The 20,547-nt window shown below is 42.0% G+C and overlaps 1 protein-coding gene across 2 annotated transcripts; it reads right to left on the bottom strand.

The window, feature by feature from the left end:
• Positions 1-2,033: 2,033 nt before the first annotated feature.
• Positions 2,034-20,069, bottom strand: LOC144729780 (caspase-8-like). 2 transcript variants are annotated; one of them, XM_078610275.1, is made up of 11 exons: positions 19,965-20,069; positions 15,925-16,229; positions 14,524-14,623; positions 12,100-12,241; positions 9,751-9,794; positions 8,329-8,380; positions 7,866-7,904; positions 7,081-7,220; positions 5,440-5,569; positions 3,410-3,902; positions 2,034-2,398 (listed from the first exon to the last, which is right to left on the bottom strand). In XM_078610275.1, exons 2-11 carry the CDS (start codon positions 16,209-16,211, stop codon positions 2,173-2,175), a joined length of 1,653 nt encoding a protein of 550 aa, XP_078466401.1. In that variant the 5' UTR covers positions 16,212-16,229; positions 19,965-20,069; the 3' UTR covers positions 2,034-2,172. The 2 variants fall into 2 exon arrangements, with proteins under 2 accessions (XP_078466401.1, XP_078466410.1); XM_078610284.1 differs by having other exon boundaries at positions 7,875-7,904.
• Between the last annotated feature and the right edge of the window lie 478 nt (positions 20,070-20,547).

The following is a 20,547-nucleotide window of genomic DNA, read 5'->3' as shown; positions in this document are numbered from 1 at the left end:
ATTTCATGTTCGAAAATACACCTTTTTATCATTATTACGTTTTGAACATGTGTAATTTCAAAGGGTATTTGATCACATTGGGTATAAAACCGATCTTTAAAAGGTCGCTTTATAATATGAAATTCCACAAACTGTCGCTAAGGACAAACTAAATCGATTAAGGCTGGTTGTGATTCTCTTTGGAGACACGAGTACACATCGCTGCACAGTTCTTCCTTGCTCATTCAAAATAAATAAGCTTGAGATTGATCTGAAAACAATTGATTTCCGCTTAAACATTAGACATATATTACTCGTCAATCGCTGTATAAAAATATTTAAATCACAAGCTCGTTCCAGAATGTAGCCGATATCTATTAGCACGGTGTGGCAACGATAAGACAATTCGCTAGTTGTAATTACTGGCGAAACGTCGTACTCGGATTGTAAATGTTGTGGCTTGGCTCTCCAACACACCGGTGTGCTGTACTAGTGACGAATTGGCACGTTCTGTTTACGTGACAACCCTTACTAGTTGGCTGTGTCGGGAGGCTCCTGCCTCTCCAAAATACTTTGCTTACAAATGGGTGGCTTCTATTTGCGGTTTCATGCCAGTGAGATGCACAATGACATAAAATGGCAGATGTACGCCCAAGGGGAGATTATTCTCGTTTCAAGATCATGGAGTTTAATTACTTATTTAACCGCAGATGGCTAACTTTGTGTTCCTGTGCCAGCTGACTTGGTAGTTAACACACTCACTACCAACATGTACCACTGATTTCATATTCAATTCTGAGTTTGTGCTATTAACTCAGGCAGCTTGTCTTAATTTTCCTAACAAGATACAGCTCGCACTGTAAAAATATACATAATTTAAGTGTTTATCACAGTACACACAGCAGTGTGTATGTAGTAGTCCAAAAGTCATGTGGCAATATTGCACTACAAGTGGCCGGGAGGTCAACCAAGGCCTATTGAGATTGCGTCAAAGCAGCACGGGAAAACCCTTTCCAGAGCCATTGGTTTCGGTTTATTTTGGCACAGGTAAAATATAAAACCCATGTTCAATGGGAACCTGGTTACAAAGTGCTTGCCACAAATGAACCACAATACCTTGCCGATTTCGTCAAGAAGTATAAACCATCACAAACTCCGCTCATCCTCGCTGGCCATCGAAGACGGTCACTGCATTGCGCGCTTTCAGATGCGCTTCTGCAACCATCTGCAGTGCTCTTCCGATATTTGGAGGCCACTAGAGATATGCAGATTCAAAACCTTCACCCCGTACCTCCGATGTGCATGGTTGGATAGGTACGGTGCAAAAGAAGTGTAACATACGTAAATACAGCCAAAAGTACACGAAACAATCCAACAACTACTGTACGTGGTTGGGTAGTGCGCAGGACTCTTCCAGAGATTTGATGCCTTGAGTGGTGGCGACCCTGGCTGGGACCGTTCCAGGAGGGGCTTCTGGCTCCTTTGGGAGCTGCAGAATCAGCCCTGAGGCGACTGTTGCGGTTGGATGGGGCTGGATGTTGGTGATGGAGAAGGGTGCATACACGGCAGATTGCACCAGGCACATTAGTCTACGAGTGTTGCTGAACTGTTACCGATGCTCGGGTTTGCAGTGGCTCTTGTGAAGTGTTAGTTTTCCCTTTAATCCGAGTCATCATCTTGTTGTGTCCATTTTCCCTGCTGTTTGCCATGATTGTCCTTATGGTTAGGTGGACTGTATTTTCACATAACACACTCTGGGATTGTCGTATTTAAGCACTATATAAATGAAAACCCATATCCTTAACGTTATTTTAAAATTATACATTAGAGTGCATGCACATGTAAAACCCACACATTTCAATGAATGAATCAAGATAAAAAAAAATGTCACGAGGAAAGATGCGCTTGTAAAATGTGAGGTGGTTAAGTGGTGGTTAGCTAAATGTCCCATGAACCGAACCAATCAGGTTCATTTAAAGATCTCCGTCAGCAGAAGCCATGCTGAAATGCGCATCCGGTGAGAGTGGCAAAGTCCACACTAAAGATGCAAAGTTGCATGTCTTTGACCCAACAGTATATCCATGATTTCGTCCACCAATAAATTATTGTTAGGGTATTTAACATTCAATTACTGTGAGCATGTGAGCTATGTAGACTATTTGAGAATTAGAAATGTGAAAGCCATATTCTTGGTCAGGATATCCAGTCCACAGCATCTGATGCAGACGGGGGGTGTTGATCTTGGACAGAAAGATCGTCATTGGGCGGGCTTAGGAACAGTTTCATGCGCAGGCTGAATTTGGGCTGCGGCATCTGCTTGGTCGATTCTCTTCTGTGTGTGTGTGGGTTCTTCATACGAGCTGTTTTTTCAGCTACTACTCTGTTCACATCAGTTAAAATGGCCAGAATGTCATTTTGCCTGTAGACAAGAAAAGAAAAAAACAAATGTGGTCAAATTGGCACATTTATGTCACAGAATATAGCCTGAAAAACAACGTTCAAGCCTGAAATACAACTTTCAATTTAGCTTGAAATACAACGTTCAAGTTTACGTTGTTTAACCAGCTGAGAACTCAAGATACCATGATAGTGTCATTTACAAGCATGACCTGGGGCATTATTAGTCTGCCAGTAGGGAGGGGGTGGCAATTACGTTGTATAATCCCAATTGAGTCATTTCAATTCTAGAAATGTAAACTTAATGCATAAAACAAGTATTAATTCCCTTAGTGATTGGCTGAAAAGGTTACATGGAGCATTTTGAATGACATGTTAGAATGACAATCTGTTGGTTCATTTGGGACCCATGATGGTGAGGAAAGAATGGAGAGTTTTATGGCAATTCAATGTGAAATGCTATGGATGTCTACCGATTAACGATTATTCGGGTCAAAACGATGCATCAATAAAAAACACAAGTATTGACCCAAATTATAATTAATCGAATTTCCAGCCTAACAATCGATTAATTTAGTAATTCATAACATTTGCTAATTGGTGGTAATTTAATGTTCATACCCAGACCTACACACCCAGTAGAGAGAGACAATGTAACAGAGACATAAGACAAACACACTTCAATTGCCACCAAGGGGTGCCGATGTGATCTTGAATCAAATAGTTTTTAGCAATTCAATGCACATCTATAAGGATTGAGGCTAGGCATCACATTGTCACGTGATCAAATTGTTTTTAGGCCAAATTTGTGTACAGTGCATGCTGCAACCCACCCGGCTATACCCCTGCAAATGAATAAAGATTGTTCCAGATGGCTCAGCATCTTGGCATGTCACGATAATTGTCATATGTGGAAAATTACCACGTGACGACAACATGTGGTGTACATTCATGTGTTTCTATATTGGTTCCCCCAACTTGAAAAAATGCGTGTAAATGCGTCATAATAAGCGATGTGAAAAAATGTACCTACCCATTACACTTTTGCTCCAGGAGGTTGCAGAGGGTCTGGATGTACCACGAGCCTTCCCTTCGGTGCCGGAACGACAGATATCCAGACACAGTGGCCATCCCTAGCAAAATGTCAGCCTCATCTGGTATGGAATAGGAAATGGGACTCACAGGCCCATCTGCATCGATGTCAGCGTCTGCAGCAAGGTGACATTCAGACTGTTTTTCGTGGCCCTGGCAAGCTTGGATAAAAAACAGTTTGGGTTTACCCAACAAAGATTTGCAGGCTGAGCCATTGAAGTAGGATGTCACCTGTGTGATCATCAGGGGCTTTCCATCTGATCCAAATACACAGTTAATCTCTCCGTGTGTCAGGATGCAGCAGACAAAGACATCGTGATTTTGGTGATTCATGTTACTGCAGCTAATCAGGGTTTCTTTCATCTCACCCTCAGTCAGGTTGTTATGTAGCAGTATTTTAAATCCCAAGTATTTAAACACCTGTTTAAGTTTTTCTGTGAAAAAAAAAATACTGTGCATTAATTACAACAACATGACATCTGTGATCAGTGCAATCTCTATTAATATGCATTAAACAATATAATATTGGGTTTTAAATATAACAGTGGAATATAAAAATACTACGTTATATAAAACAAACCGTTAATTCATATTGGCCTTCTGAAAACACAATAAAAAACGTGACATATCCTTTCAATGCTTAATTTCACAATGAACACACATTCAATGTTTTCATGTAAATGTGACATGTAATGTCGTTCCCCGAGCCCTCCATCCACTACGATTTTATGAACCGCCATGATCTGGGGTCACAATTTAATTCAGGAATCAATTGTCTCATGTGTACCGTCTTATTCTGTCTCAAACATAACAGTTGTATATGATGTGCAAATTATTTACATACATTATGCTACGTGACACGATTTTTGTCCCTAGGTAGTAAGTGTTATTTTTTAATTGCTTATGCCTAAAAAGTATAGAAAATGGCTATTATTCCCCACAAACTTTGCTTTTGTGACCAGGACTTTACGTGAAGGAAAGACACAAATGCACACCACGTTTTCTCAATGAAAATAGGTCAATTTCAAAATGTCACTGTCCTGGTCACAAACGCAAAGTTTGTGGGGAATAATAGCCATTTTCTGTACTTTTGAGGATTACGCAATTAGGAAATAACACTTACTACCCAGGAACCATTTTTTTCTGTTACACAGTGTATTATCTGAATCTTCTGAGTACGATTCAAGTATTATCATATATACCAATTTGGCTCTTCAAATATTTATAATTCGTTTTTTTCTGTTTCACCAATCACTGTACATCCATATTTCCTTTTGTGATCCTGCCGTACAGCAAGTAATGAACTCCTCTGGTCCCGATACAGCAGACTCCATATACCCTGTTGATTGGGTAGACCAAACATGACAAGTATGTTGCTAGTAAATTTTAGTGATGTCGAATCACGTTCGACAACCAGGACTGATCAGTACAGTAAAACCTTGGATTGCGAGTAACTTGGTCTGCGAGTGTTTTGCAAGACGAGCAAAATTTTTAAATAAATATTAATTTGATAAACGAGCGAGGTCTTGCAATACGAGCAGTGCGTGTATACACTTTGTCTGCGGAGCGTCACGTGATCACAACTGATATACGAGTGCTTTGATAAACGAGTGCTTTGGATTACAAACACGTTTCCGGAACAAATAATGCTCGCAATCCAAGGTTTTACTGTATAGTATTTATATTTTAAATCTCAAAAATTGCTGGCTTGGGTGATGGTGGCAAAGTATGTCCCGAGCACGTGTCTAATAACACCTCTGCAGGACTTGTTTCTCGTGCCGTCATGTTTTCAGAGGCAAGTGATCCCATGGGGATATTATGTTGCTTGTTACAAATGAAAAATTCCATTCAGAGTTTTTACAACTTTGCACACGCTGCGCTACATTTTGTCTAAGTTGCTTAGGCATTGAAATGGATGATGAAATGGCGAAGTGAATTTGTAAACGTTAGAGAATGAATCTGCACACTGACCTGCATCAATATGTGTTCCTTCCCGTCTCTTTAGTTTGGGGCTGGTTTTGAAATCATCTGAAAAATCTTCATTGTTTATGATAAGGCAGATTCCCCTTGGATTGTTCTTGACTGGATAGGCAGGAAGATCCTTTGAAAAGACAAACACTTTTGGTATTTAGTATTGCAACCCCTTATTCCAATCCTTCAACCATACAGCAAAACCCAAACAGCGTTCAGCAAAGTCTAGAACTCCCTTCCCCCAGCCATCTATCCTGTCAGCTCACTTCTGTTCAATCCTAGACTCAAGACCTTAAATTTTTTCTCTGCCGATGACGATAAATAAACTAAATGCGCTCACTATTCTGTGCGGTGATTCCTGACCTTTTGCTTGGCACGTACCCCCCCCCCCCTCTAGACCTCTCAACTGTCCATGTGCCCTTTACGAGGCCTGTTCGTCCCTACCAGCAATTAGTTTGTATAATGAATTAACGTTTAGAAAATGAATGTTTATACGTGTGTATATGTAATACCCAAGACGTTCAGTTGACACTGAACATAATAAGAATTAACTAAATATTTACAATGTCAGTTTAACACGGTGGGCTAAAGTAGTGAACTATTTGTTTTTTGTCAACGTGACACTTTTTTACTGATTGGCCGTGTCGGGTGGTGGAGTGTTACGACACATATATAAATAACGCGATCTAACCCAAAAACGTTTATTATGAATATTTACAATGTACTTGCAATTTAATAACACTTAAATATTACAACTTGTGCAGTTTAAGCCGAGTCCCTAACATAACCATGAAGCAGGGGGCAATGCTAGATATTTTCTAATGGGTTTGAATAATGTATGTATTGAGTTACTTATTATTTTGTGTTTAGGTACTTGTGAACTTTACTTAAAATAAACGTGATAAATGAGGGTCATAGCATGGCTCTGGAATCTAAGCATATGGTAAGAATATATTATTTATAATCAGTTTCTTTTTGGGTTAAATCGTGTTAGGACAATGGCAATTATCTGCTATACACTCCACAACCCTACAAAGCCAATCAAAGCAAATATGGCAACTACTTTGGGTTTTCAGCAAACCAGAATGTTGAAAAGCAAGCAAAAAATGTAAATTGTATACAAAGTTATCAAATTATGAATCATATTGGTCGTGACAGCCTACGTATATAATTAGTGTAAAAGTATAGAGCTTTATAACTGCTAGTGCACACACTGCTAGCACTGCTCAAATTATACCTGTCAAATCTCCTAAAAGGAGTCACACGATGCAAAACATTTTAAACAAGTGATCTATAAGATCATTGTGACCCATATCCTTCAATTATAAATATTATATCATACTGCTATATCTGTCTCTGCACTACATTATGACTGACATCTCCTGAAAACTTTACAGATTATTTAACTCGGTAAATCGATGGCATTATTGATCAAGCTTTACCCGGTGACAAGAAATCACTTCCACATCCTAACATTTAAATAAATGATTTACTACATTTTTATTTGTCCAAAGCTTGAATATTTAGAAAATAAATTTGGAGTTTCCCGAGGACATTTATCTTTCCAAATGTGGAGAAAACGACAGCAACTGTCGGACGCAGAGAGTTCATAAAATCCCATGACTTGGCGGCGATACGCACCGTGGAATGAGTTGTCGGGTCATGCATGTGGTCTCTTTGTGCTGGCGGTGAAACTTGGTGGATGATCGGGTCGTGTGGGTCTCCACGAACAGCATCCTGAGACATACGTGATGACTCCTCACCCTCATAGCCAGACGGAGCTTGAAACCACACGGATAAGGACATGAATTAGCTTCGTTTGTGAATGCAATGGGACAAATATACATTTGCAACATACTCAACATATGCATTATGGATGTAATTATGGCCATCAATTCAGCAATTATCGATTCTTATGCTCATGACACATGCATTGACTCGTATATGTAAGAAGGATTTTCAACTCATGTGTCTATTCAAAATAGATTTTTGGGTTTGGTATCATGTATAGACAACTCTATATGCATCACAATGGGAAAAATTTACAATTGATCAAATCACAGAGGTCGTCAATGCAACTTGCAGCATGCAGTTATTTTAAGTTAATGTCCAAATTGTATCAAACAGCTAAGCGAGGCGAGTGACGTGACTTCATATGCATCCCAGTGCTGCGGTGAAATTGTGACACTCCAACTGGTACCAGGCTCAATCTGTTAAGAGGCAGCAGCCAAGCTTGGAGCGATCTAATCATCAACGAGCCTAGCAATGCGCGCCGCCGTGGGGACAGACGACTCTCCGGCCTAGTGCCAAAATGGGATTCGTGGACATGAGGACATGAGGAATTAGTCTTTATCTTCTTGACGTATCAGTTAAGCAAAAGGCTGTTCTAATGTTGCCATATGAAATACCCTGCCAAGCTTCCTAACCTTCCATACCCATGCTCTCTTGCAAGTGAGGACCGGGATCTGTGGAAACAAAATAGAACAAAATGTAACTGTTACACTTATATGTGGTTATCTTTTTAACAGACAAATTAAAAAGTAACATACACTACCAGTGTAAGGTAATTCACGTACCCAATTACTTACGAAAATTGTTGAAACGTTGTACATTTTCACATTTCCATTAAAAAAAATCAGTTAAAGTTTTAGTCCCAGTGAAAAAAAAAATTCTCCTTTTTTACAATCTGTTATGAGGTATATAAAAAAGTATTTGTTTCAATATTTTGTTTGACTATCAATGCACAATGCTCATGAAGAGGTGGTTTGTGTGAGTGAGGCATCTTGGGGATAATTAAAGTTTATTCAAAGAAATAAAAGTAACTGAAGCTGTTACTTCACATACTCTATATGTAACATCGTTTGATGGGTAATAAGAATGTCCACTTACATGGCCAAGATGCCTGTTCATTGTGTCCAAATGATTCCTTGAAGATAGGTGTCTGGGGCAGATAAGTACAAACACAACTGCACTCAGTGAAAATTTTAAGAAGAGCTCAAGTATTACGTTTGAGTAGGACTTTCATCCAAAGAAGTCAACATTGCTATTAAAAAAAACATCCCTCCATCTGATGAACAATGAGTAAAAAAGGGTCTTAAGTGATTTCACTGGGGGCAAGGTATGATCGTCATCTGTTTATAGTCCGTAGGGATGATGAGTTGTCATTTGACCCCAAGTGACATTTAAATTCACATTCCTCCAACTGTGTGATCTGATTAAAGCCTGTAGTTTAATGGCTAAACTGGAAGCATTTCATGGTTCCGACACTAAAAACAATTAGCAGTCAAGTGCTATAATGGCAAAGGTTAGTAGATCATGCAGATTCGCTTTCGAAGACACAGCGTCAATTAGAAATGTATAAAATATTCAAAAATCACTTAAAAAGCCACATTCGTACTTTTTCCTTTGGACATGGTGCAGCTTTTCAAAACCTTGCATTGAGCGAGTTTGTCCTGTGAAACTAATAACCCTTTGCCACGAGCAAACCAGAGCCAGCGTGGGGCCCTCACGCTTCGGGTGGATTTCCACTGGCTATTTGTTATGCCGAGACAAAACCAAACTACGATGCTCTGGCCTTACAATACATCATAATCTGGCTCTGGGCCAAGCAGAGATAGGGTCAGGGCTAATCATACATCCGCGTTCATTGTGTGTTCATTGTGTGCTACGTTAGTCAGTATGCAACTCAAACACAGTGTTACCCCCAGCAACTATAGACATGCATATATCTGTGGAGATGATGTGTGGAACATCCCTATTCTCATGTATTCCAATGACCCAGTCGAGCATCTGAAGCAGGGTTAAACCTTTGCACAAAAGTGAACTTTAAAAAGGCTACACTTAAATCGGCGACATTGGTGGGAGATAAAATTCACAAAGTATCCGTATTTCTATCATATGCAATACCAATAATTGCCCTCCACTTTTCCAAATACAGCAGCAATCCATGACGTACAGGTACGCATGCACAGTAGAGACCAACAGTGGCAGTGGTTACCACAATCCCAGGCAGGGGCAGCCCATGACTCCCGTTTTAAGAGAAAATTCCCGCCCCAGGTTCTCCAGCCTCGGTGTAATGCATGCAGATGGCAATGTGTGAAGATAATGTGTCAGTGCTGGGCACCCATGAGACCAGTTCTATGGGGAAGGTGCTTGGACTGCACGTGTCTGCCCGGTAGAGAAAATGCTGATGAAGCCACTGCCATAATGTGGCAGTTTCTAATTTAATCCTGCATGCATTACAGAGGACTGGAAAAACGAAGTAGAAGGTTTCAGCCGCATCAACCCAGAACCACAGAGCAATACTGGTACCAGAAGGCTGTGTGATTGTTGTTCTTGCAACTTCTCTTGAATTTCTGCACGCATACACAATTACGATGACTGTTAAAGGAATAAATGTGCTATTGGAAAACTATAACGACATTGTCACGTAGGATATTGTTTTTTTTATTATCAAATAATCATTCACTTCAAGATTGTTTTAATGCTTATATTTCACTGACTCGCCAATTATAATTACAGTACATTTTTATAACAATTATATATTATGTTGAACTTCTTTCGACCGTAAGTGGCCAACTGTGCTAATCGGAGGTGATAGCCCTTCGTCAATCCACTGCCAGATGAAGGCCTGTCCACGCTGTGTCAGTAACGTGGGTTATTTAGGCATACTGTGTAGAACGCTGGTCAGTGCAGACTGCTGAAGGGGCCCAGGATCGGTTCAGATACCAGTCGCCACTGATGTTGGCCATGGCTGGGGATTAAACTCTTGGTCACCGGTTTCATAACAATATCGAGTAAACCAGTCCACTATTGTTCCACCCTATTGCATTTACATGGGACCAAACCCAACGCATCTTAAAACGCAACTCCATTGTTATACTATTCCAGTCTATTATTCAAGTGGATAACGGCAACATAATGTAGGTATCTAATAGAGGTAAGTGATTTTGTGCAACATCATCTCTCATGTTGGAGATGTGTCTAAAAACAACACTGGGAATACACAAAATGTGCAATCATATAAAATGTGATCTTATTTTGTGATCTTTATATCATTTTAATGTAGTGTAACTATGTGTGGTTAAACAAGGCGCACATAGCCTGGCGCAAGCACCGTGGTGACATCACTTGCTGGTGACTGGCGGTTGTTGTTGTGGTGGTGAAACAATGCATGTCACTCTTGAAAATAAGACTATCCTGGTCTCTTGAGTGTCAGGGTAAAACCAATAAACTTAAATTGAAAATGTAAAAACAATGCAAACTGACTCCAAGACAACAGAATAGATTCGTTTCCTGGAAGGAAAACTTGAGAAGCCATAAAATCTCAAGTGTCAAGGAGTCGGCTTTTGTTCAGAGTAGGCAGATTAAGCAATTATTTATGATTTCTATTATTGTATTACCGGAGTACGTATTTACCCTGTGCCCATCTTTAAATAATAAAAATGTGCGGCACAATTAACTAAACAATATTTGATTCTAGAAAATGCTTTTCGTCTAGGAATGTTATTTTGGCAAGTCTTAACCGGTGAGTCCCCGAGACTCGAGCGTTGCGTGAATTGTTGCAGATCAGGAGAGCAATGTGGCCATTTTATACACGAACATTAAGACACATTACCCACGATTTGCTTTCAAATTGTTATTCCGCTTGGTTACCTAGGAAAGCCTCACCGAGCCTCAACTCTTTTTACACGCTTTTATTTAATTCACTCTGTCTGTTGTTGTTGTTGTCGTTGTTGTCGTATCCTCAAATCTTGTAACTACATTTTTATCCACTTCCCAATGTGGTATCGACTGCAAACTTGGTATACTTATGTCATACTGATGCCAATACTATATTCTATCATAAAAAATAAAAAAGCATATATTTTAAAACATTCTTTTTTAAATGTTATGCTTCGGCTTGGGTCTAATTGTCCACGCTCAACTGACGTTGGCTGTAAATAACCACGGTCCCTTACGTTATGGCAAGCTTCGGGGCCACTTCCTGGAGTCGTGGAGTTCTGCCATTACTAGTACATTTCATTAAAGCGTGTTTTTAAAAAAGTATTTTTTTAATATTACTTATTTTCAGGAGGGTCCTGCAAAACTTTCGCTAGAGGGCGATGTTGCTGCTGCTGCAATCACAAATTAACTTGCAGGTACATTTTTCAGCATTGGCGAGATTTGGCCAATACCAGTTACACTGTATGCATGTTTATTTATATATATAAACAAACTCCGTTTTTTGTGCAGCCACAAAAAGTGGATTTAAGTATTCCAGGGAAGCCCTCATGGTTTAACTATTACCAAGTGTTTCAAAGACACTCACCCCTCAATTAAAACAATGATTTATTTTTTCAATACCTAAAGATGTAGCCAGCCAGCTGTTTTTTGTAAATAAAATGATAATGCGATGTATGATTTAGAGGGCTGGAATACATTTCTGAGCAGTCGGTCTAAATACAAACGGGAAAGTCATAGCTTGAATGTATAGCGCACTAACGTATAGCCTCATGGAGCCACAAGACAGAGCAGTGCAAAGACAGGGGGAGAGACTAAAATAATAATGCTACCCATTGTATTTCCTTTGGGGAGAACCGCAAGTGGAACCCACGGTTATACCCGCTTTATAAATCATTTACGTTGTCACCAGCTTGCAATGGTTGTGCATATAGTTACGTGTATAGTTGTCGATTCTTTTGACAAGGTCGTTGCGCATCAGGGACTTCAAACCTTCCTTCAGCTTCAACACATTTTCGGAGCAAATAATGGCCCGTTTCTCTAGCTCCACAAACAGTTCAAATACGCACTGCAAGACACCCTGTTCACAGACACAGCATTGTTAAGTTGATCACTGGAAACAACCACAACAAGAACCACCATCTGTATTTCAATGAGTGAAAATACGATGTCAACAGAAAGCAGATTATCAAAGGTTATATGGATTTTCGGAAGCATACCTTTATTTACAAACAATGAACAGCAATTAATTATCATTGATACTTAAATGTTTATGAGGAAGTAAGAGGAAGACTCAAGGGGGTAAAAATCACAGAGAAGATGAGAGGGAAAAGCTCGGTGCGGTTCGGTCATGCTGAGAGACAACAGGAAAATTACATGCGTCAGAAGGTGGAAGTGATGCAAGTGGAAGGAAAGAGATCAAGAGGAAGGCAGAAACAAGGTGAGGCGATGTGGTGCGATCGGACACGGTGGCCCGAGGAGCAGAAAGAGAGATGGCGCAAGACAGGGCAAGCGTGGAGATGGTTGGCAAGGACAGCAGACCCCACGAGTGGGACTAACGCGTGGAAGAAAAAGACTTAAATGTTTATGTCGGTGATGCATGTAAAGATGCCTATTTCTGCCAGGTATAATGTAATGTAACCATTGTTAACAAAATTATAAATATTCAATGAAAATTAATTTAAATGTGACGTACAATTGTGGAATTTAGGGATGAAATGCCCTTTATTTAACCACGAAAGCCACAGACTCTTTTTCTCGAGGGTTCTGCATTGGAACGTTGGTCCAGTACGGGACCTTAAAACAAGTATTGTGTACGTGGGTGGTACTGGAGTACCTGGAGAAACTCCACAAATACAAGAGATAATACTCAAAGCTCTAAACAGATACATTCCATAATCCATTGCTGAACTGCCATCTCCTGGCCAACTTCACAGTGGTATTCTACAAAATCTGATACTCCCAAGGCAGGCTCCGACTTATTTATCCAGGAAAGCCAAAACTGAGTTGTACGGCTCTTTTTCAGGAGGGCCCTGCGTTACAGTTAATTACAGGCACTCCTTAACGTACGCGATAGATGCATTCCTGGTAAAGCACAAGCATTTCAAAATCGTGTATGCCAAAAGCAATTTTCCCATAAGAAATGGTAAAGGAGGTAGTTAGGGAATTGCACTCACACCCGCAGACATAAACGCCTATATTATCCTAGCATATCTACAAAAGCGCTTACATCGAGGATTGCCTGTAATTTTGTTACGATGTTTTCTGCAAATTATAGAGTGCTTATACAACAAACCCTCGCTATGCGCGAGTCCTGAATTTGCGAGTTTTACATCTTCATGAATTACTAAATATCTCCTAATTCCCTATTTGCCAACCGCCGGACTCCAGTATTCGCGAATGTGCATAGTGCCAGACCACCAACACTGGGAAGGTGCGTGCAGGATGTTACCTTTGACAATGTCTGCGAATATTTAGGTGACCCTCTCGACTGCCCGCTTAGTCCTCCGTCTCGTAGTAATCCCGCTCTGAACTCGCTATTCTGGATATTTTTACCATATTCGTACTCACGGTCAACTCGTTTATACATTTTGGGATAAACAAGTCGACTGTGAGAATGCAATCAGGGAAAGTGGTGCAGCTAGCGCACCCCAGAGTGATAAAATTATACCACCGCCAGCCTTAGCCTCCAAGATGACACAAGACCATGGGCGATCAGGGCGATTCAGTTGTAGGATATTGATTGATATGGATGTTAAAATAATCAATTATTTTATAAATAACTAGCTGTACTACCCAGCTTCGCCCGGGACTTGGATCCACTATGCCCGGCCGCCTTTGTCTCCCCAGTGGCGATGTTCACACACCACACCAGTTACTCGTTTGAGGCTGAGTCGACATAGGGGAGGCCCAGGAGCGGTTGCAATAATCGTCACCGGTGGTGGCCGTGAGCGGGAATCAAACTCGGGTCGCCGGGTTTGTAGTGCAGCGCGCTAACCACTACACTACAATGCGTTACGCTTCCACATGCGCGGGTCACATGACAGATTTGACGTCACAGCTCACTTGCCGTGCAAAACATATATGCATTATTGAGCTCCCCCCCCCCCCCCCCAAAAAAAAAGTTTCTTTTTATAATTTTGCATGGTGTATAGTCTGGAAAGTACCCACATGGCAAATTTCCAGTTTGTTGCATGTCGGGAAGTACGCTAAACATTTTGAACAGACACACATATTCACAACTTTGCCTTTTATATATATGGAGATGTTGGTAGGTAAGCAATTGCTTTTCATATACAAATATAATGTGATACAAAAGTGGATGTAAAATGTACAATGCAAAGAGTAATTTTATTTTCTTACCGAGTTGTCTGATGAATTTGATCGAGGAATTGCAAAATAGAAGACAAGCTCCTGGTAATTTGTCATTGTTAAATTGTTGGCCAGTGTGTAAAGCAAGATCCTGAAAAAATATACAAATGTCAAGCACTCAACGTATTACATTCAAAGGCACAATTACAATTTGCTTCCATCTACAGCTGTGTGCCTGTATTGTAAAATGCAAACATTGGCTAAGTACAAAAAAGATTCCACATTCAAACCAAGAGTTTCAAAGTGTTATGGTCTTCAGTTTAGTCACAAATTGACTATGCAACATAACTCGGCATGCAAGGATTTGTCAGCCCCCCCACCATGATCCAGTAAAATTGTTATGAACTGTGGCTACAATATCAATTAATTCTCTGTTTTGTTTGTACAGGCTAATTTGTATGCTGTGCCTCTTCTCTTTAATTCTGTTTCACCCCAATGTAACTCGCATACAATTAATAGAAATCAGTAAAAAAAAAATTTTACACGCAGGTTAATGCACTTGTTATAATCATAATAATCGTGTTAATTGATAAACCATTAATGCATAAAAATAACTACCTTAGAAAGCATTATCTGTTTAGAGACACATACACACACTAGCTACGAATTCATGACTATACAAGCACCACATAATGCCAATGCACAATCAAATAAAATCCTCTATGCCAGATAGTAGGCGGGCAATGAATTCACCCTCCTCACAATTGAATAATTTGGCAACGTTGAGGGAATCACTATTTTCTTGAGAGAGTAAATAATTTCTTGTCATCGTTGAAGGTAGAATCTCTCGTTTACATGAACGTTTTACAGTACACCTATTCCAACGTGCACAGCAATTCCTGCATGCACGATTCTATGTGTCACGAGCATAAACACATTGTCCTGCGGAGGGAGCTGGTAGGAACGTTGGGTTGCTCGGTCAATGGCCAGGGTCAACGGCGGCGTGGTGTATTCCGCAAATATGGGCGACTGTGAGGGCGGGCACAAGCCAGCGTGAGTAGGTTAAACGTTGATAAGGGCACCCACGGGGTGACCAGCCCCTCCCCACCCAGCCCCACCCCTCCCACCCAGCCCCTCCCCACCCTCCCCTCTCCACCCAGCCCCACCCCTCCCATTTTTGGATGCAGGACGGACAGAATAATCCCCTGTGGGCTGGTGTAACCAGGAGGTTCCTACCAGTATAATCTATTGTAATCGATGACTCAACAATGTGTTAGATGTCTATTGGATAGTGTGCTGAGATAGCCCTTAGTCAATAGATGAGATGCAGAGGGGCTAGACAACACGTAATTACGTGTTCAGTATTTGGTCAAAGAAGGGTCCTATTTAGTGTATCCCTAAGCGTTTCATTTAAATGCCAGGGGCCCAGCGTGGTGCGTTGCTTGAGTTCACCTGAAGTCACTTATGAGCCCCGTCTCTTGTTGCCAATTCTCGGCGAGGTTGAACTTCCTCAACAGGTCCTTCCGCTGCAGGTGGTGCAGCAGTTCCGCCAGCAGAGTAGTGTCGCGTTTGCTTAGTTTATCGCGCTTCTCCAGCAAATCAAATATCTGTAAGGCTGAAGCGTTCTCAAGTAATGACGATGAAATCATGTCCTTGCATAGAAAGCGCAAACCTTGCAGGTCCCGTTGGACAAGTTCACCATTAATGGCGGTCAGCACCTTGCGATAATTGAAGCTCATTTTTTGTTCCTGCCACCGCTGGGAATTGCAGAGATACACCAAGTGTTAGTATACGGTATTCTATTATTCAGTATTATTTAAATAATTTGACTGCCAAAGTCACGGATTACATATGCAGTGAACAACTTCCATCGTCTGTATCTCGCAGCATTTGCTGAAAGAATTTACATCGCAAGGTCCAATTAACTGTTCATCTTGGAGATACACATCTGGGCTGTGTCTAGGGCTATGTGTGACGAGTTTAAAACAAGCACGCATAAACAGGTACATTTCTATGAATCGATGTTGCATTGGTAACAGGAATAATACAGTACAGCATCCTTTCCCAAGTTCCGGGTTGTACTGCATGTGGCAGTGTTGAAGAAATACAACTCACGCAAGTGACTGTAGGCTCACAAAGAACACAGGAATGTTGTGTTTACGCTGTGCGTGCCACCACAGGTATTTTTTTCTAATGTAGCCCGAGTCAGTGAGAGGTAAGAAGTACAGTATTTCTAGTTCGTGCTCCGATCTTATATGGTACGGATAACGCAATGTGGATATACTCTATCTACAGTGCTATTATTGCAAAACCCAAGAACACATGGTACAACTCAAAAACACATCAGAGAAGAATACAGCACTGCCAAAACCTATGCAGCAGTAAAAAAACAGCAGTTAAGTGTTTGTTGGGTTGCAAGGTCGTTATCTGGCTGGTTACACAATCTGAGTCCACTCCATTGCATAGGCTGATTTCAAAACCCCACCATACCATACAAAGATGTGAGCACAAGTTATAAAAAATATGTCCTGACTCAGGCGAAATAAGAGAAAAACACATTTGATGACACACCCATATTGGTTAGCCCAAAAAAAACTTAAACCATGATAACAAATTCTGATCAAGTGATACCTATGATAACCCATTATAGTAGGTTATCCCTAGATAACCAAGTGATATCCATTATAGTAGGTTAACCTAGATTACTATGATATCCCAGCACTTCAAACCAAGATCAGGCTTATACAAGATGGTCTGATTTTTTTATATATATAAGGGTGCGCATCACCAACCCAGGCCACAATAGAATTGCAGTTCAATATTCATTTGACATTCTCAACCGTATTACCTAGACGTTTCGAACCAACTGTTATGCGACACTGGCTAGGTCCTGATTCTTTCACAGCCTTCACTTTTGCTGTGAATCCTGTGAAATAATATTGTACGAATAGAACATCATATGTGCACGTTGTGAAATAATCCATAACTGGCCAGGTTCCCATAACAGTTGGTTTGGGACGAATGAAATTCGAACTTTAATCGAATGCAGTGAGGCACTGATATAGTAGGGGCTGACCCCAGGTATACATACACTAACCCTGACATCACATAAATACCACACATTAGCACATTGCATTGACACTTTAACACAACTAAGCTGCACAATACTGAACTGTATTATACGTTTACACAATAACACATAAGAACAGTTACACAATGTATTCCGGTACAAAAATTAGACCGTTCCCGAGGGCATGATTCAGGATTTCTGCCATTGGAGCAGAGTTTAAACCTTTGAGAACAAAATACATTGTAATAGTTTCACATTGCGAATACAACACATTGGCAAATAAACACATTGACATTCTACTCTTGCCTTTGGCAATACGTTCAAGAGCTAAATGACAATGTCATAAATGACAATGTCGAGGTCTGCTCGTCACGAGACGGCTTCAGGAGAGTTTGCGGAGTTTTGCAGTTCTTCCTCCATTGAAGGAGTGCTGACCAGTGCTTTGTTTACTATTCGGTACACAATTTGGGTTGCATGGCCAGTCACACTACTGGGGCTTATCTTTAGTGTATTTATTTGGATCTCTGTGACTCTCTATGGGTTTATATGGTCCATAGTTTGTGTTGCATGGCCAGTCACACTACTGTGGCTTGTCTTTAATGTATTTATTTGGGTCTCTGTGAGTCTCTATGGGTTTATGATATGGTCCATAGTTTGGGTTGCATTGGCCACAACCGCACTCTAGCATTGTGATAGTCATTCATTTTACATTTATGAAATTGTGAGCATCGGCCTACTTATGTTCTGATGCAGTTGACTGTTACACCAGTGTGGTCGAGGAGGTGTGATGATGTTGGGGTCTGGCATGAGGTGTTTATTCTGGAGCTCTGCGTTGCTCCACTCCATTCGCGCAACAGCGTTCTTCCGGATGTGAGTGAGAATCGGGGATCTGGGGTGAGATTCGGGGGTTCTAGGGTGAGGTTCGGGGATTCTCGGGCGAGATTCTGGGTGAGATTCGGGCGATCTGGGGCGAGATACCGGGGGATCTGGAGCGAGATTTGGAGATGGTGCGGTAACATTGTTGATCACACGCAAGATTCGTCTCAACAACGTCCGTTTTCGCCACGATGCCGCCCATTGGGGTTGTGTTTAAGAAACAAGTTGGTGTGGCCACTGCGAAAAGGCGACCCTCTCTTCCCACCCATTAGACATTCACGCGTTAATACAAAATACCAGGTATGACCCTCACTGAGCGATATATCTCTTTTTCAGAAGCGCCTTGGTCATCACGAACGATAGCTCAATTTAGTGGCTTATATTCAACCTGTAAATATATAGCAGCCGAATACTCTAAACGTGCGATGTTGATTCTAAATGAGGGAAAACCCGGGAGGGGGGCTGTAGAAAAAGCCACGCGAACACGGGGAGAGAGAGAGGGAGAGACCGCAAAATGCAAATATACACAAGGCGTCAGGCTCAGTATCAACAACAGCCTCCCTTTGCCACCAAGTGTCAGTGACGCAAACCACGGCGCTTGTGCCAGGCTAGGTGCACATTGGGGGCCGTCCATAAATGACGTCACCCACCTGGGAGGTGGGGGGGGTCAGACATTTGTGACGATGTGTGACGAGGGGGGGGGGTTTGAGAAATATGACGTCACATCAAAATGCGCAACTTTAAATATAGACAACACTATATATATAATTAAATATACTTTTTAATAAATGATTTCTCCTACAACATCAGAGTGCAGCGCCACAGTAAATACGCACTACAATGACAATAGTTTAAAGAGATTTGAAGCATGTTTTATATGTTTTGGGGGGGGGGGGGGTAAGAGCTTTGTGACGTCATATTTGAGGGGGGGGGGGTCTGACTTTTTGTGACGCCGTGTGACGATGGGGGGTCAAAAATCCTCCAAAATCGCGTGACGTCATTTATGGACGGCCTCTTGGGGCCATCACGCCGATAAGTGTGGAGGGCTCGCTGCTTGGCAAGGAGGTCACGGGGCAGACCCAGCAGGTGCCACGTGTTGACCGAACGCGATGACTGGCACGCACGCACGCATGGCGACGATGCGAGAGAAGTTCAAAAAGACACACCCACGTGGGGACCAGGCGAGAGAGTTCACATCTCCTAGCCAGCGTCGCGTTATCGCGAAGATAAGACGGCCGCGGCAGTCCCACAACACGGACGCAATTAGTCACCGCTAACACAGCGAAACGTCAACAACCGCAACCCTACGTCTTAACACGTCCACGCGTATCGTTGACACACTGACAACAGCAGCAGTAAGCACGCGAATAACATTCGTTAACATTTCTTCGCGCCAAACGAAACACAAAAAGCATCGCCATCGAGAGAAACAACCTCACGAACACACCCCGTGTACGGTTACCGGAGCGAATGTGTCGTGGATACGGGGGGTGAGGGTGGGAAGAAGACGACGTGGAGGTCGTGTCGCCTCACAGCGCCTACATACCTGGGCCACGACGAGACACCGAGCCTCAACACCACCTCTTCTTCACCTCCTCGCAACTTCACTTCGCCTCAGCCACCTCGAGCCAACGGCCTCACCCAGTGACGGGGAGGGGTGGAGTCGGTGTCTCCGAGCCCTCTTCCGTGTCCGCCTCCCCCCCCGAACACCGCCACAGTTGGTTTGCTCCGCGGCCGTCCTCGCAAAAACGGGCGGGAACCGTCGGACCGTACCAGGTGGGGCGAGAACAAGAGGGGGGATGGGGCGTCCAGCGCGAGACGATGGATTTCGGGGAAATTCCGCGGGGCATCCCGCGGCGTCACACGGCAATGACGACCGCCCTACAGCCAATCAACGTACAGCAGCGGTCCAGATGTCTTGTGACCCCCCCTCCCATCACAGCCCCCTAACATTGTGTGTGTGTTAACATTCGCATATTAATTTATGTTTAAAGTATGGGAAGCGCCGCGGTGGTGTGATGTAGTTTTCAGTTTTCAGTTCCATGTATGAGGTATAACCCTGTGAGCCATGCGGCTCTTGACTCGGGTGCAACCTCAACACAACAAAAACATGAACAAGAAACATCTTA

The sequence above is a fragment of the Lampetra planeri genome, chromosome 2 (genome assembly GCF_965212315.1).
Source record: "Lampetra planeri chromosome 2, kcLamPlan1.2.h2, whole genome shotgun sequence".
Classification (NCBI taxonomy): domain Eukaryota; kingdom Metazoa; phylum Chordata; class Hyperoartia; order Petromyzontiformes; family Petromyzontidae; genus Lampetra; species Lampetra planeri.
This window is presented reverse-complemented; position numbering and strand designations above follow the sequence as displayed.

Excerpts from the sequence above, each read along its gene's own strand:
- LOC144729780 (XM_078610275.1), bottom strand. The coding sequence starts at position 16,211 with ATGAGCTTCAATTATCGCAAGGTGCTGACCGCCATTAATGGTGAACTT. Across the intron at positions 14,624-15,924 it reads GGGCTCATAAGTGACTTCAG|GATCTTGCTTTACACACTGG; the intron begins GTGAACTCAAGC and ends ATATTTTTTCAG. Across the intron at positions 2,399-3,409 it reads CTGGAGCAAAAGTGTAATGG|GCAAAATGACATTCTGGCCA; the intron begins GTAGGTACATTT and ends TCTTGTCTACAG.